This window comes from Labeo rohita, chromosome 24, assembly GCF_022985175.1.
Source record: "Labeo rohita strain BAU-BD-2019 chromosome 24, IGBB_LRoh.1.0, whole genome shotgun sequence".
Taxonomy (NCBI): Eukaryota; Metazoa; Chordata; class Actinopteri; order Cypriniformes; family Cyprinidae; genus Labeo; species Labeo rohita.
This window is the reverse complement of record NC_066892.1, coordinates 15,373,489-15,392,541: the sequence shown is the minus strand read 5'-3', so window position 1 is coordinate 15,392,541 and position 19,053 is coordinate 15,373,489. Positions and strand designations below refer to the sequence as shown.

At 35.2% G+C, this 19,053-nt stretch overlaps 1 protein-coding gene across 1 annotated transcript in view; it reads left to right on the top strand.

Moving 5' to 3' along the window:
- Window positions 1-19,053, top strand: part of prex2 (phosphatidylinositol-3,4,5-trisphosphate-dependent Rac exchange factor 2) — a 169,476-nt gene that overhangs the window by 17,159 nt on the left and 133,264 nt on the right. Inside the window, exons 2-6 of the mRNA XM_051098445.1 lie at window positions 9,097-9,168; window positions 11,778-11,900; window positions 12,506-12,610; window positions 13,496-13,597; window positions 16,878-17,039. Coding sequence (XP_050954402.1) covers window positions 9,097-9,168; window positions 11,778-11,900; window positions 12,506-12,610; window positions 13,496-13,597; window positions 16,878-17,039 — 564 coding nt within the window. The remainder of the gene's footprint in view (window positions 1-9,096; window positions 9,169-11,777; window positions 11,901-12,505; window positions 12,611-13,495; window positions 13,598-16,877; window positions 17,040-19,053) is intronic.

Below are 19,053 nucleotides of genomic sequence, written 5' to 3'. Positions count from 1 at the left end.
GTGACCCTGGACCACAAAACCAGTCTTAAGTCGCTGGGGTATATTTGTAGCAATAGCCAAAAATACATTGTATGGGTCAAATTTATAGATTTTTCTTTTATGCCAAAAATCATTAGGAAATTAAGTAAAGATCATGTTCCATGAAAATATTTTGTAAATTTCCTACTGTAAATATATCAAAACTTAATTTTTGATTAGTAATATGCTTTGCAAAGAACTTAATTAGGAAAACTTTAAAGGCGATTTTCTCAATATTTTGATTTTTTTGCACCCTCAGATTCCACGTACTGAAATAGCTGCATCTCGGCCAAATATTGTTCTATCCTAACAAACCATACATCGATGGAAAGCTTATTTATTCAGCTTTCAGATGATGTATAAAGCTCAATTTCGAAAAACTGACCCTTATGACTGGTTTTGTGGTCCAGGGTCACATATTGAAAAACGTTCTTGCCTTTGTTAATAATAACAAAGTCCATGTACACATGGGTTTTTAGCATGTCCCAAACCAGCATGTTAGCTCTCAGGGCATGTATTTATAGTAAGCGTTTCCTGTGGATGTTTCCCATTGGGATCCGTGGATCCTGATGGTGTTATTAGCCACTGTAAAACACAGGCTTGTTTTATGCTCATCTTTGGATCCTCTGTGAAAAGTGTTTTGTTGCTCGTGCTGTCTTTCTCCGAATTTGGTATTAAGTCTCACACTGTCACAAAGCCTCATGGCATGCAGGCTTTGTTGATGTTGTGCAGAAATAGGCCCTGGTAAATTGAGTTTTTCCTCCGCAGGAAGAAAAGCACAGGCCATTTCCTCAGACGCCCTGGTGTGGGTATGTGAAGGAAGAGGCTGGGCCCAGACTTTGGTTCATCATCTGTCTGGAAGAAAATAAAAATGAATGACCGTGGGAGAGTGCATATGTCCTTTAATGATGAATAATAATCATTTAATAAGTAGATAAAAAAAATAATTTATATTTATTGTGTATATCATATTATTCATTTTGGAACCAGCAGTTGTAGTTATATACTGTCTTGACAGAGTTAACTGTGTGAAAGAGTTTATTAATAATTGCGGATATCTTTATCCTTTTCTGCTTCTTCCATAAAATATTCAGACTTTAAATTCTGTAGTCTTGGTGGATCCAGCAGGCTCTGAATGTTTTCTTTCACAGACTGAATTAGAGCCTGGCCCAATTACCACAAAACAGAGAATCAGTGGATCATCGCTGAACAAAGAAGCCATTCACAGAATTATGTTTTGAATGGAGAGTGTCTGCATTTCTGCCGGCACAAAAGTATACGTTACCTGTGACTGACCGCAGACGTCATGCAGTATTTCCATTCTGTGACCCTGTAATAGTGCTTTGGTTACCTTAGGATTTTCAGGATTAGTAACAGGGCACTGAAGTCAGAAAAAGGGAGAAGAGTAGATTTTGCATAAATTCGTCTTGTATGCAGTAGATAAGCATGATATGTTAGTACCATATTGGTTATCAGCAAATATTAGATTTTTTTTTTCTTTTTGGATATATATCAGCACGTGTTAGATATTAAATGTGCATGCTCATTTACCCTATAGGTATACATTATTATTACATAACAATAATGATAAAAGAACATATTTTTAAAATCATGTGCATACTCATTAATATGGAGGCTTGTTTCTGCCATTAAATAAAAAATAAAAAAGGTAATTGGGACTTTTTTCTTGCAATTGTGAGATTACATCTCGCAATTCTGACTTTTTTTTCTAATTGCGAAATATACAGTCAGAATTGTGGCATATAAACTCAAAATTGAGAGAAAAAAAGTCAGAATTGTGAGATTTTAAACTTTTTTTTTTCAGAATTGCATGTTTATATCTCACAATTTAGACTTTTTTTCAGTTGTGAGATAGAAACTCGCATTTGTGAGAAATAGAGAAATAAAGTCAACTGTAAAATAAACACAATTGCGAGAAATAAAATAAGAATTGCAGGATATAAACTCGAAATTACAGGAAATAAGTTAGAATTTTGAGATATAAACACGCAATTGAGAGATATAAGGTCAGAATTGCGGGATATAAAATTTGCAGTTGCAAGCAACAAAGTCAGAATTGCGAGATATGAAGACAGAATTGTGGGAAATAAAGTCAGAATTGCATGTTTGTGTCTTGCAATTCTGACTTCTTTTCTTGCAATTGTGAGACATAAACTTGCAGTTGTGAGAAGTCAAAATTACAGGATACAAACTTGCAATTGCAAGAAACTAAGTCAGAATTGTGAGATATAAGTCAGAATTGTGGGAAATAAAGTCAGAATTGCATGTTTGTGTCTTCTGGCTGTTTTTTTTGCAATTGCGAGATTATATCTTGCAGTTCTGACTTTTTTCTTGCGGTTGTGAGATAGAAACTCGCAATTGTGAGAAATAGAGAAATAAAGTCAACTGTGAGATAAACTCGCAGTTGTGAGAAGTAAAATCAGAATTGCGAGATATAAACTCAAAATTGCGAGAAATAAAGTAAGAACTGCAGGATATAAACTCGAAATTACGGGAAATAGTCAGAATTTTGAGATATAAACATGCAATTGAGAGATATAAAGTCAGAGTTGCGGGATATAAAGTCAGAATTGCATGTTTGTGTCTTGCAATTGTGAGACATAAACTTGCAGTTGTGAGAAATAAAGTCAAAATTGCAGGATATAAACTCGCAATTACAAGAAATAAAGTCAGAATTGTGAGGCATAAACACAATTGCGAGAAAATAAAGTCAGAATTACAGAAAATAAAGTCAGAATTGCATGTTTGTATCTTGCAATTCTGACTTTTTTCTTGCAGTTGCAAGTTTACATCTCACAATTCTGACTTTTTTTCTTACACTTTTTTTCTTGAAATTACAGGAAATAAAGTCAGACTTTTGAGATATAAACACAATATAAAGTCAGAATTGTGGGAAATAAAGTCAGAATTGCATGTTTGTGTCTTGCAATTCTGACATAGTTTCTTGCAACTGTAAGACAAACTTGCAGTTGTGAGAAATAAAGTCAAAATTGCAGGATATAAACTCACAATTACAGGGAAAAAAGTCAGAATTGTGAGATATAAACTCGCAATTGAGAGATATAAAGTCAGAATTGTGGGATATAAGCTCACAATTGAGAGAAATAAAGTCATAATTGTGAGAAATTGAGTCAATTGTGTAATATAAACTCGCAGTTGTGAGAAATAAAGTCAGGATTGTGACTTTAAACTCACAATTGCAAGAAACAAAGTCAGAGTTGTGGGATGTAAACTCGCTATTGCAAGAAATAAAGTCAGAATTGCAAGATATAAAGTCATAATTGTGGGATATAAACACAATTGTGAGTAATAAAGTCTGAATTGTGAGACATAATTGTGAAAAAAAGTCAGAATTGCAAGATTGCAGGATATAAACTCAGAATTGTGAGATACAAAGTCAAAATTTCAGGATATAAACTTGCAGTTGCGAGATATAAAGTCAGAATCCCAAAATATAAACTCACAATTCTGATATTTGTCTCAGAATTGTGAGATGTAAATTGTGAGTAATGAAGTCGTAATTGCGAGATATATAAAACAAATGCGGGATATAAACTGCCGACTGTGAGAAATAAAGTCATAATTGCGAAATAAGAAGTCACAAAGTCATAATTGGGAGATAAAAAGACACAATTACATTTTTTATTTATTCAGTGGAGGAAACAGACTTCTATATCTAACACCCATTTTAGGTAAATCTTTTACACAATAACAGGAGACTAATTATCCGATATCAGATAAAATCTTTATCAGCCATAACAGTAATATCACTGCATCCCTAGCATTGTAGTTTGGGTTTGATTTCTAGGTTTTGTCTTGTGTTGTTGCAGAAGTGTACATTTATCCTTCATGACTATATTCTACAGCTGTCAATCGGCTGTCATACATAAGTTGTAGTAGGAGGTGAAATGATTTGTGTCAGAGATCTTGCGAACAAACCTGTCATTGATTTTTGACAGCTATTCATTGAAAGCTATTCCTCTCGTAGGTTTGGATGAGATGCTGCAGTTTAGTATTACATAACTGTAAGTGGTGTGGCCTATCATAACGAAACAGGCAGGGCCACTGAATGGCGTCTAACTGTGACTGAAAAGTTATACAATGAAGACTGCCATTGTGTAATTTTTAGCACACGCATGTATACACACGAGATGTAAACAGAGCATGAGCCCAAGCCACTGTGTAGGAGTTTGGCGGCCGACATGTCTGCCTAGCCGGACAAATGCGTAAACATATTCAAACACATACAAACACACACATGCAACTATACATTTATTGCTTCCTGGAGGCAGTAAATAATAGGAAAGACAAAAATTGTGCATACATGGAAAGAAATGAATACTTTTATTAATTAAGCAAGACTTCTTTTAAAAACTGTAGTGTATATACCCCCTCAAAGCCCCATGTAATGTTACCCGAAACCCTGCTGGATTTTTGTACCCCTGGTGAAGATATTAGTGTGATTATGGCTTCATGGCTCGGTGCAGGTTCAGAGCGCTCTCATTTTCAGTCATCTGGCTGTCTAATACAGGCTGGATTTACTGCAGCTACCTACCGTCTGAAGCTGAAGAAGACTAGACAGTGGCCAGCAGGTGTATGTGAGTTTGTCTGCATGTGGTTCACATCCATAAGTTTGTGAGTAAGTGTTTTGGAATGAATACTTGTGAGGTGTTCTTTAAAAGGGACAAGCTGTTTTTTCCTGCAGTCTCCTTGGATCACATCCACCTTTCCACCCTGAAGTTCCTTAGTGACCCAAGACTCATTCTCAATGGGTACTGGATTCAGTTTTTTTTCATTGACTGTAGACAAAACAGGAAACTTTAAAGGAATAGTTGATAATGTGGAAAACACAGACTGAATCGGAGAATCCAGTAATAAATATGGAATTTACTGTCTAACTAATGTCATTGAATTTGCCAAATTTCGGATGAATACATCAAAAGTAGGTCAGTGCGCTTAAATGAAAATGTGATATGGACTAGTGCCTGTGAATATTAAGCTGCAAAAACATTATTTAAATATGAATCTTGCATGTTTTTCCTGTCCTTGTGTGAATGAATGGCGCAGACGTGCGGATTCATTTATGTGTTTTTTTCATTTACGTGATGCTCACAGTGTTATTAGCCTCTTCCTCCTCAAAATATGAGCACATAAACACGTAAACATAATCTTTGAAATTGCGAGTCACTTCATGAGCATTTTACCATTTCTTTGAGAAAAGCTGTCGTCATATCATATACAAACAGAAAATTAAAGGTCTTCACAGCAGCCTGTCAAAATAAAAGTTCAGTTTAACTTGAAGAAATTGTGACAGAAATATATTGATTGTAATTATGATAAATAAAATAAAAAAATAAATATTTTTAAGGAATATTTACCAGAGAACTTATTTACCAGAATTTATTTATTTACCAGAAAAATTATGTAGTTACCAAAAAAAAACTACCAAAAAAAACACACAGTATTTCTGAAAAAGGAAGAAATAAAATAGTAATATATTTAAAAAATAAAATCAACTAATTAGAGATGTTTTTTGATTATTAAAATGTAATGTTTTGTTAAACATTTAATAAATATTTAATAAATTAAATTGTGTACGTTTCATGATTTAAATTTTTTAGATATGCTTTTTGACTGGTATTTTTTTTTTTTTAAATTTAACAATTAAAACAGAATCCAGAAAAATGTAAACGTAGAAAACAGAATTTGGGAAAAAATAAATAAATAAATAAAAAACAAAATAAATAAATAAAAAAAAAAACCTTTTATTTTCATAGCGCCCTGTTATCACAAAAATTAAAAATCTTTTTTTTAGTCACACTCAATTTGGTTCAAACTTGTATGGCTTTTTTTTTTTTTTTTTTTTTTGTCTGTGGAACACAGAAGAATGTTTGTGTCCAAATGTTTTTGAGTTCTGTTGATTTCCACAGTATGGACAAAAACAAGAATACAGAAGTCAATGGGACACGAAACTGTTTGCTGTTTGGTCACCAACATTCTTCAAAATATGTGACCCTGAACCACAAAACCAGTCATAAAGGTCAATTTGACATTTTTTAAGAAATTGAGATTTATACATCATCTGAAATCTGAATAAAGAAGCTTTCCATGTATGATGTATGGTTTGTTAGAATAGGACAATATTTGGCCTAGATACAACTGTTTGAAAATCTGGAATCTGAGGGTTCAAAAAAATCAAAATATTGGGAAAATTGCCTTTAAAGTTGTCCACATAAAGTTCTTAGCAATGCATATTACTAATCAAAAATTAAGTTTTGATATATTTACAGTAGGACATTTACAAGATATCTTTATGGAACATGATCTTTACTAAATATCCTAATGATTTTTAGCATAAAAGAAAAATCTATAATTTTGACCCATACAATGTATTTTTGGCTATTGCTACAAATATACCCGTGCTACTCAAGACTGGTTTTGTGGTCTAGGGTCACATATCTTTTGTGCTCCAGAGATTTTTGGGTCAACTATCTTTTAAATCACTAGTGCATGCAGGCATTTTTATGATCTTGCCAAAATCTAATGAGACTAGCATTTGCTGTGGAAGGTTAAAAGCTGCAGAACCTCATCGCGGTGGGACATATCATATTCTAAAGCTCAGACGACATGAAACCTTATGCAAATGTAAACTGAAGTTACATGTTGTTAGCGCAAGCCAGCAGCCCTGTCAAGCCAATGCAAGGAGCCGTTCGCTTACATTCCACACGCATGTTCATTAGACTTGCTAATCAGCCGGCACAGCTACAGAAACATAATCAGCGCTGAGGCTTTAGCTGCGCAGCCAGGCTGCAATCAAGAGCCCGGGTTTCATTACCACCTTCCTTATTCGCCCTTTCGTTTGGATTTTCATTTGGAGAGTGTTCTGGAACTGTTTAATTTTAGTTGATGAAATATATAAGTGGTTAGTTCTGGGCCTTGTAATCAGCACATTCAGTTGGCATGTGATTATCTTGCCGGTTGAGAGCCTCTCTTTGGTTATTTGGCCTGGTGTTGTAGACCCACTCACTCAGCAGTGAGGACGAGATGTTTACAGCACAGCCATTTAGACAGATATGCTAACAGGAAATGCCTCGTTTTCTGTAGTGTCATTAAATGGTAGTTTCGTAGGTATCGTTTTCAGTGAAATAGCACTTCTTGAATCTTTTCATCCATATGAAGAGTCATACAGATCAAGAAAAAAGACCGTAGATTGCACTTTATTTGACTTAGTAGCATCAGCTAGATGCTTTAGTCACTATCTGTTAAAAAAAATCCACAGGTAAGTTTTTGCTTGCTCTTACAAAACGCAAAAAATTATGGTACTTTTATATTATGACACGGTAAAGTAAAACAATACTATAGTTGTACCATGGTACATGTCCAAAATGTAGTGCTGGGTGATTAAATCTCAGTAATTTCAGCATTTTAACAAAATATATATATATTTAAATTTCCCATAATAAATATAAGGTCAACCAAACAGATATTGCATAGTACACTCAAAATGTTTAATTTAATTTAATTTAATTTAATTTTTTGAATGAAATTAATACTTTATTCAGCAAGGATACATTAAATTGATGACAATTGACAGTAAAAAATAAATAAATAAATGCTGTTCTTTAGAATTTATTCTATTTTTTATTTTTTAGAATGCTGAAAAATCAGCATATCAGAATGATTTTTGAGGGGTTTCTGAGGGAAGACTAATAATGGCTAATGAAAAAAAAATACATTGCAAAATATAGTAAATATAAAAAAAGTTTTTTTTAAAATTGTAATAATAATCATAGTACTCTTTTTAATGGATTTTGATCAAATAAATGCAGGCTTAGTGAGCATAAGAGACTTAAAAACATAAAAATATTTTACTGACCTCTTTTTAATGATATGTATGTGTACGAGTTTTATAATAAATAGCCATATTTACTCATTTACTTGTATTTTTATAAAAACATTTTGGGAACTGTACCACCTGGAGACTTCTGTGAGCACTTTTGTATAATGACTCACTGAATCATTGAATCTTTGACTTAATTCAATGAGCTTGAACTGATTCACCTGATTCACCAAAATGAATCTTAAAAAAGCACAGCTTTCTTAAAGCTCTCATCCTGTGATTTGAGACAATGAAATGTTGTGGAAATAGTCTAATTACAATCTTAGGAAAAATTATTGTAAGCTTGGCAATGTTTCTTTGCAATATTATACCTGAACTGTGTTTGAAAACACGGAGAAGTGAACGACATGTGAACTGTGTTCTCATAAATCTCTAAGCAATTTAAAACCGCTGAATTTGTGATGCAGGTTATTCTTTTAGTCTTTGTTTGAACATGTACCATGTATTTAACATGCATATTTAGCAAACCAAACATTTCTGAATGAGCTTCTGACAGCCTTTGCCTCACTCATATTAACAAATCAACAAGATGTACAGCCACAACTAAGATACCATGCTTTTATTTATCTAGCTTTGAGATGTTTATAATCCAGACATGACAGCTCAATTATCTCAGGCTGTTTTATAATAGAAAAAGCAAGTGCGACACTATGATTCAGATAAGCATTCTCAGCATTCTCTGCTCCAAATAGAGATCTTACCATGTGATAGGATTTATTTGTGTTTACTTAAATGTCCTTCTTGCAAAGTGTCTTGTGGACGCAGCTATTCGTCAACCTGAGTGCTTGAGATTTACTGTATTCATTATTTCTGGTCACAAATGCAGTCACGCTTCCTGTTGTTTTTATCTCAAGTCCTGTTTTGTCAGATCCCCGGTATTGTGGCATCTTTCTCCTTCTCCTTGGCAAGGTTGTAAATCGCATTTGTTATGTATTCCCTGCTGTCTGTGATCCGGAGGTAAAATTGGATTTCATGTTGGATCGTTAGTGTTGGCTGCGGTTTGCTGTAGTTTTGGTCGGTCAGGGCCTCTTCATCCAGCTTGCTGCAATTGGATATTCAACTCAGTCTTTCTCAGACGGATGACTGTGTGCAGGAAGAAGACAGTTTGGCCTGTTTTCTGACTATTTACATTCTCCTCTTTCCTGTGTCCCCAACAGGTACTTCTTCATCGCCTCAATCAGTATGCTGTGTCCAAAATTGATAAGAATATCACAGAGGAAACTGTCAAGGTGAGTTTTGGACACACCATTGGTAACGTCTATTAGTAGTTTAGAAGTTTTGGTTTAAGGGGCAAATTCAAGTGTCCAAAAAAATTGAACACTCATTTAAACACACTAATGTCATTCCAAACCTGTATGACTTTTTTTTTCTTCCATGAAACACAAAAGGAGATGTTTAGTAAAATGCCCAGCCTTCTCTTTTCCATACAGTGTAAGTAAATAAGCTTAAAAAATGACAGAAAGCGCAACGAAGTATCATAAATATGGTCTATAAGACCAGTATTGTTGTTATTATAAAAGAATAATGAGAAATAGCGAAAACATTTAGTTAATTTCACTATGTTGTTTCCTGTTTCTTTCAATAATTTGTGAAATTTACTAGCAATTCCTGAGTGGAAATAGTTTTGAAGTATTGGTTTTAAGGGCAAATTAAAATCTCAAAAATGAAAGAAAACAAATAGTTTATTAAAAATGAAAATTGTTATTTAAACACTCTAATATCATTCCAAACCTGTATGACTTTTTTTCTCATGAAACACAAAAGGATGTTTAGTTAAATACCCAGGCTGATCTTTTCCATACAGTGTAAGCAAATAAGCTTCAAAAAATGACAAAAAGCACAATAAAGTATCATAAATATGATCCATAAGACCACTATTGTTGTTATTATTAAAGAAACAGTTTCGGTAATTTGCTAAAAAAAATTAACATTAGATTAGAACTTACCAAGCCACTTAAAAATGTTATAAAAAGTTATAAAAAAATGATTATCAGAGTACATTTTGCAAATAAATACTACTTCATTCTCTATTATAACATTTTTGTTAAATTCAGTATGTTGCTTATGGATAACAAAAGAAACAAGAGGATTTTGAGACATTTTGTACCTTTTTATTTATTTATTTATTTTTCAAAACATTACATTTTCCTTACCTCTTTGACATTGTTGTGTTGAGACATCTACACGATAATTTCCTTCCTTTAGTATTTGTTCATTTAATTTCTGTGTGTAGTAAGTGTGTAATTTACTGATTTCATACCAACTGGCCCAAAATTAATTTCTGTCCTCTTAAGAGTCAAACCTAGCCTCATATAGACATCTGATTGGTGTAATATAGTATTGTGTTGTATAGTGATAACTTGTTACAGTGTAACCGTTTTGTGGCGAGCCAGCCAGGAGGTAATTTGTGACATTTTCTATTATTTTCTGTAAAGTTTTGAAAAGTGATTAAGCAAAGTGAGTATTTCAGATATTGAGAGACATTACAATGCTAAAGCAAAATGTGTTGTGTGTGTACCGATACTGATACCAATACTGAAACTATGGAACTGTGGTAAAAATACTGAGAAATACCAAGAAAATTTTGTTAAATTCAGTAGGTTGCTTGCTGTTTCTTGCAGTTATTTGTGAAATGTACCAGCAATTCCTAAATGAAAATAGTTCAGCGGTAAATCCTTCACCATTTTTTTTAATGTAACTGAAATTTGAAGTACTTAAATTACTAAAACAGAAATAAAAAATATATAGTATAGTATAGTATTAAAGAAACAAATGAGAAGAGCATGACATAATTAAAATAAGAAATAATATGAAAATATAAAAAATAAAATAGCTAATTTAACATATTATTAAAAATTATAATATTATAAAAAATAATACTAAATACTGTATAAGATGTTCAATGACACATCTTTTTATGTCATACAATAGATTTGTGTGAGGCACAGATCAAAATTTAAGTTGTTATATGTTGCTGTAGTTCTCACTCCACAATGTTGCGCCAGGTTTGACATCAGCGACATCAAACATCATTGGTTCTCTCCCGATGAATCACAATGTGCCAGACATGAGAGTGAGCAAACTGACAAAATTTGCATAATTATTATTTGCAAAATGGGAACTATTTTTTTAAGGGTAGGTCCATGGGTGAACCAAACGGTTGTAAACAATAAATGTTCAGCATGGTTAGTGGTGCGTGACAGTAAACTCAATGCATTCTCATTGGGACAGAAGTGAGTGAGTCATGTAAACATGCTCAGATTGCTTTTTGCATGTTTTAGAGCACATCTGAACATCCGTGTCTGAGGACATTTGTGCAGGATTCTTACTCTCCAAAGGTCATTCAGAGGTCAGGGTTATTGAATATCTGGACTATACAACACACAGCTGGCTTTTTTCTATATAGAGCAGACACAAAAGATTTTTTCAAAAATATTTTCATTTGTGTTCCAAAAATAAACGAAGGTCTTACAGGTTTGGAATGACATGAAGGTGACTAATCAATGACAGAATTTTCATTTTTAGGAGAACTATCTCTTTAAGAAGCATTGAAAATGTCTGAATGCGATAGTATTAGGTATAAGTTTTATATCTAGTTTTATAGTTTGTTTAATACCTTGACACCTACCACTTTTTGTGCTATATTTATATAAAGTTTGATATTACTTTTGCTGTCTAATCAAAAAATATTCATATATTTAAAGGAGAGTTGCATGCACTGTTGCGGTCACTTCCAGACGTTTTTCCTCCTCAGTTTTGGCAGTGCGTCGTTGGTTTTCCAGATCCAGACAATGTCCCTCAGTCTGTAAGTCAATCTTTCCATGTGTTCGCCCCACAGGTGCTGTTTTCTAACCTGGAAGAGATCCTGTCTGTGCACAGGGACTTCCTGTCCATGGTTGAAGAGCTTCTGCAGCCCGACCCCAACCCGTATCATGAAGTGGGACGCTGCTTCCTGCACTTTGTGAGTCTCTGTCTGACACTCTCTCTTTTTCTCCCTGTATTACACACATGCCTGCTGAAAAAAACCCTTCCTGGCTTAAGCTGGTCTTAGCTGGTTTAAGCTGGACTCCCAACCTGACAGGCTGAAAAGTGCCCAAAACCTCTTTAAAATCAAAAGTACAGTAGCTCAGACTGTTTAATTTTTTCCCCCCAAGCAGGATACAATATACTTGTTTTAAAAAATGCAATATACGTGCATACAAAGTGTGTATTTATAGTTATATTTTGCAATTTGTTGTATATATTTTGTAAAATTTCTGAATTATATAATATTTTTAGTAGTTTTTTGGGTCAATTTAGGTTTGTGAGGGTAGAACGCTGCAGGGGTGCTTTGTATGACAATACTGCGTTGTGGTTTTAGGATTGAGGCACTACTTTGTTGTGCTAGCATTTGGTCCGACAGTCTTCCTTCTGCCTCTAGGTAAAGCCTTAGAGACACTGAAGGGCATGAGGAGTGAAATCTCAGGAACCGTTAGTCATATGCAGCTTCAAAGGAGCTTAGCAGAACTGGCCTCCTGTATGTGACTGGCTGTGTCTTTGTGTTTTTGTGTCTCTGTATCTCCTCAGAGAGGAAGGTTTCAGATTTACGACGAGTACTGTGGGAATCACGAGAAAGCCCAGAGGCTTCTGCTGGAGCTCAATAAGATCAGGACAGTACGCACACTTCTGCTGGTAAGACACTTGTTGCTTGTTGCACCGTATATTATTTTTGTGTGAATTTACAATATTCATGTCTACTCCACAGTTTTTACAAGAGAAGTTAGGGCTGCACGAGTAATTAGAATAAAAGGCTCTAATTTAATTAAATAATAGTTAAATATTTTTGTTTGCTTTGGTCATTTGGTCAATTAATTTAGAATGTTTAGAATTTTTATTTTATTTTATTTTATTTTATTTATAATGTTTTTGTTGGCCACATTTCCTATTCCTGGACGGATATCTCATTAATGGGCAGGACCGGACCAAGGTCAGGTCTAACACTGAGGACCTGGTGGCATGTGTTTGTAATACTATATCTTATAACCTCCTGTGATACATGGGAGCTCCTTGGAGAGTCAGACACAAATTCATTTCCTTTGGCCGAGCTGACAGAAGTGTCCTTCAACGCTCTGTCTTTGTAATGTAATGCAAGCACTGACCCGTCTATAACACTAAAATACATACATATATTATAAGACAGGCTGCACACATTTCTGAAGGTTTAATGTTGTGGATTTACTCTGGAAATATAAAAACGTGTATATTTTAAACATTTATAAATGAATGTGTTAATACAAACAGAAATATAACCTAGTGTTCTTGAAAGGATAACGTTAGTAACCTGTTTGGTAGGATTGTGAGCGCTTTTAGATTTACTGCTTCCTAAGTCTTTGAACTCTCTCTGTGTTGGCAATACGGCTGTAATTGAATTTGATTTAATGGCAATTTTATAGCCGTGACCTTGAGGGGAAACATGCCATCCCTCTGAGTCTCAAATTCAAGTATAGAGTGTTATTAAACACCGCACAGGGGAATTTCTGTCATTTTCTGACTTATTTTGCTTGTTTATCTCTTAAGAACTGCATGTTGCTGGGTGGCAGGAAGAACACAGAGGTTCCTTTGGAGGGCTACCTGGTTGCACCAATCCAGAGGATCTGTAAATACCCATTAATCCTGAGAGTGAGTAGAAATTATAGACATCAACTATATCAACTATAGACATTTTTTAGACATTCTTATTTTGACGTAACAAAGTAGTTATATCTAGGTGTGCAAATTGTTTACTTTTTTAAATGAGTCTTTCCATTAATGTCATTACATTGTTCATTTAGACTGATTCGTGAGTGTGGAAAATGCACAAACACAAGAGGTGGGATTTATCGCATGAAACAATCGCAGCCGAGCATAACCAGTCATATCCAATCATATCGCGATGGAAGCATTGCCTCCTCTGAAGTGACTTCCCTCCATTCATTCTCAATTACCCCACACCAAACTCATCATATACTTTAGGGGGTCTGTTAACACTCAATGGGCTCAGGGGAGGCGAGAGAGCACCATGAAGTATCACAAATAGGGTCCATAAGACCAGTATTGTTGTTGTTATTATTAAAGATAGTTTTCAGTAATTGAAATAAAGCTAAAATAAAATAAAATATTAACATTAGATTAGCACTTAAACTTGAAACTTATAAATGCCTTGGTAACTTATTATCAGAGTACATTTTGCAAATAAACGCTATTTCAGTCTTTACTTAAATTTTTGTTAAATTCAGTATGTTGCTTACGGATAACAAAGAAACCAAAAGGATTTTGAGATATTTTCTACTTTTATTTATTGGACACATTATTGAATAACTTGGACTCAACATTAAATTTTCTTTACCTCATTGACATTTTCGGAATTGTTTATTTAATTTCTGTGTGTAAAAATGTGCAGGCTGTTAACTGGTTTCATACCAATTGGCCCAAAATTCATTTATTTTTAACATACTAAGAGTTGAACCTAGCCCGTATATTTCCCAAAAGCATCGTTAGCCAACTATGGTCGCAAGTTCCGTCGTTACCAACGTAGTTCAACGATTCGTGTTTCACGAAACCATAGTTCAAACGAACATTCACAAACAGCATCACAAACTTACGTGGTTGGAACTACAGCTCTCGTCCTGTGGTTTGTTAATAAGACATATAGGTTCAATAAATTATGCTCTTGGGCACAATAAGCAAGCTAACATGCAGTACAATCTATATCTTTTACTCGAACTAAATATAAATGCATTTTAATCTATGTATTTTTAAGCTTCCTCTGCAAGCAACATTTTTGAATAGTGCGTATGCGCATAAATGCCTACAGGAACCCTGGAGTATGACGTAAGAGGGTGTAATGTGGAGAGGGAGACGAGAGGCGAGGGGATCCATATGTAAGCTTTTATTAATAGGACGAGACAAAGGCATGGTTAGACAGGCAGGGTCAGAATAACAGCAACAAACAGGAATGTTGGTGTGAGGCTTAAGAGTACTCCATGAGACAGACGTGGGTTGATCAGCGGCGAACATAATCCAAGACGTGAGACAGAAGAGTAATCCTTATAACGAGCTAGAGTCCAGAAAGGCAGGCGGCGAGAAAGACGAAACGAGATAGCCAGGCGAGAATACAAAACTAAGGGAACTCAGGAACACGGGAACTAGGAAACTAGGAGCTAGGAAATACAGAAACTAGGAAACTTAGGAAACTAGGAAACAGTGCTAGCACTAGGAGAGCGCTAAACGCAACTGACACAGTTCTCCACATTTACACTCCACAAAACTCGGTCACTACCGAGTGAAAGTCCGGGGCTTAAATAGGGCTGCTGATTGGCCACAGGTGTATGGCGCAATCAGCGTGGTGGATGATGGGAGATGTAGTCCGGGATGTAAAGCAACAGTCAGTGTATAATGACAGGACCAGAGTGACATCTGGTGGTGAGCGGATCGCAGGTCACCGACCAGATTCATGACAGAGGGAACCTGGGATGAACTAAACATCAAATAAAGTGAAATGACATGGAATAGCTGCATTTTAGAGATCTCTAATAAGTTAAATAGCCTAAATTATTACTCACTGACGTCATTAACAACGGTCCTACATTGTTGAACTAATGTAGTTCAAGCGACGGAGATGTGACTGTGTTTGGGAAACAGTCATGACTAGCTAGTTCGTTTCCACAACAATGCATCATACTATTTTGTGGCGAGCCAGCCAGGAGGTAAATTACAGCCTGAGCACAAGTTATCTGATTGAACCGAGTGACATTTCCTATTATTTTCTGTAAAGTTTGGAAAAGTGATTAAGCAAAGTGAGTATTTCAGATATTGAGAGACGTTACAAACCCTTGAAAAGTATGGGAACTGTGGTGAAAAAAGTGGGAAATAGTGAAGAACGTTTGTTAAGTTCAGTAAGTCGCTTGCTGTTTCCTGCAATTATTTGTGAAATTTACTAGCAATTCTAGAGTGAAATAGTTTAGATTGTGCACACACACAAGAGGCGGGATTTATTGCATGAACCAATCACAGCCAATCATAACCAGTCGTTTCCAATCATATCGTGATAGAGACCAATCTCACCACATGCTTTAGGGGGTCTGTTAAAATTTAGTGGGCTCAGGGGAGGCGAGAGAGACGTGGACTCTCACTATAACTTTACCTGCTGGTGTTGCTGTTGGACAATGTTGCTTTAGAAAAATTAGTGATTTATACACTTTTTAATGTTATATTTTGTAATATGTACATTTTGGTGACATTTCCCAGCATTGTCACCCTCACATCTTAAATACAAATCAACTAGTAAAACACTACAAAAACTACATGTTTTTGGTGAAAAGTGTTACAAATTATATTGTACATTTACATGGAAAATAAACAGCAATTTTACAAGCGATTATTAACAGTTTCATCTATTGCCAGGGGCATAGCTAATGTTTCGTGGCTGTTCTTTAACCCAAAACATTGATATTTAAACTATTTACTGCAAACACCCACAAGCGCTAGCTCATGTAATAAGACCATCATTTCAGGCGTATTCACTGAGCTTCTCACAGTCTGAGCCGCCGCGGCCCCTCTCGCTAAATACCAGCGATAGGCATCTGTGGTTGCTCAGATATCTTAGACATGTAAATGTGAGCGGCAGAATTAAACTGATGAGGCAGAACACTTGTGTTTAGGCTTGGTTTAGAGATTAGCATCTTCCTCAACACACCCCGTCTTGCAGTAGCAAGAACACTGAACATACCACAAACACAGTTTTAGCTATAATTCTTCAAAACATAGCCACTGGCTTTGGTAATTCCATCAGTCAATGTCAAGCTTTGTTTTAAAGTTAACTTCACTGTGTACTTGTTCACGATACGATCGTGTTATGTTGTAATTATACCACTTTCTTTTTATGTAACGCTTGATGTTTTTGTTCTCTGTGGATGTTTAGGAGCTGCTGAAAAGAACCCCAAAGAAACACAATGACTACTTGATGGTGCAGGAGTCGCTGCAGGTGATGAAAGCCGTTTGCTCCAGTATCAATGAGGCTAAAAGGCAGATGGAGAAGCTGGAGGTGCTGGAAGAGTGGCAGTCTCATATTGAGGGCTGGGAGGTAAGCACACACACACACACATGTCATGATGGGATTCATTTGAACTCTGTTGTTTCTGAACCATTAGTGGTAGTTACTACGGCGAGCTTAGTGATTTGAACAAACCCGTAAAGGATATTTATTAGGGTCTGGCATGTAACTCAACCTGCAAAGTTTGAGTTACACACAAGAAAGATACCTTAAATCATGTGGCTTGTTGCAGAGATGTGTTTTACTTTTATTGTTTAAGAGACATGTTTTACTTTTCTTTCTTTTTTTTAAGTTTTCGAGGTTTTTGTTCAAAAAAAGTATATATATATTTAAAGACGTATCTTAGGCTTACCAAGGTTGATCAAAAAGGCAGTAAAGACAGTAAAATTGTGAAATATTATTACAATATAAAATAACACTTTTCAATTTTAATGTATGTTCAAGTGTGATTTATTTATGTGATGCAAAGCTGAGTTTTCAGCATTATTACTTCAGTCTTCAGTGTATCATAATTCTTCAGAGATCATTCTAATATGCTGGTATGGTGCTCAAGAAACATTTCTGTTGCAGTGTTGCAAACATGTTTTTAGCATGTTTATAGCATGATTATCATGTTGTTAACATGTTTTTACATAATTAGCCTGTTGTTAGCATGTTACTGGTAAGTTTCTAGCATGATTAGCATGTTGTCAGCGTGTTTTTATCACAATTAGCATGTTGCTAGAATGTTTTAACGTGATTAGCACATTGTTAACATGTTTTAGTACGCTGCTAGCATGAGTTGGAATGTTTTCTATGATAATCATTAAGTTTTGCAAATGATAGACAGCTTAAACACTCTAGAAGTCTAATTGTGCAGAAGTTTTGACCCCTTCAATGAAAGTCTATGAGACTTTTCTTAGTTTTGATAAAATCTGTAAAACGGATCAGTTAGAAAAGATATAGCAACTAACTTTAGAACAGTCTGATGGTCTTTTTCAAGCCAGCTTAATAAGAACTGTTTCTTTAGCATAAAATCAGCATATTACAATGATTTCTGAAGAATGGAAGGATGTCATTTGGAAACCATAATACTTTTTTTCCTCTAATAGAAAGTACAAAAGAACAGCATTTATTGAACACTGATTTTTTTGTAACACTTTCCTTCACTTTCGGTCAGTTCAATCCTTACTAAATACATTTCTTTGGGAAAAAAAAAATCATAATAACTTAAAATCTCCTTTCGCTGAGTTAGTTTGAGCTCAAAACTCCATTCTTAATTTTTTCAATGTCTTTGTTGTAAACTATAGAAACCCTAAAATCTTAAGACCTAATTGAACTTGATGCTTTTGTTCAACTGTTCTTTCAGCCTCCGTATAACCCCTCCCTCCACCCACCAGCTCAGCTGAGTGCTCTTTAGACTACGCCAGCACTGTCTGCTCTTTGCATCAATGCCTTTAATTAGACCCACTTTGTACGGCAGTGGCTGCTTGACCATAGCACAAGATTAACTCTGCCATTATTCATATTCAGATGGCTGATTACGGCAGAAATACTTTCACAAGTGCTCTATAAACTAGCCACAAACTATATCTAACATGCAGATGTGTCTTCCCCCCCATCACATCATCTTGCACACAACACGTGACCCATCAAGTAACCAGCAGGTAACGGCGACTGCAGTTCGAAACTCATTTATCCTCCAGACTTCCCCCTTAATAACATGTGACTGGGCATGGGGCTGTAGGCCAAGGGTAACAATGGCGGTGATTGTGCGGGCAGTGTGGGTTCTGGGCTTGGGGTTTATGTAACGGACCCGTCCAGAGAGGTTTTATGTGAGCGGGCTCTCGGTGGCATTAGGGAAAGATAGAAAGAGGTGAAATAAAAGACAGACATGGTGAACTCACACTGATTAGGACATGAACGTCAATGGGGACGTGAATTAGTTTAGACAATAGAGTGACTACAGTAGTTAAAAGAAAACTGTCTGAGTGAATTCTGTCATGATGTATACATCCATATGATTTTCTTCCATAAAAGACACAGGAGAACTTTAGCTAGATGT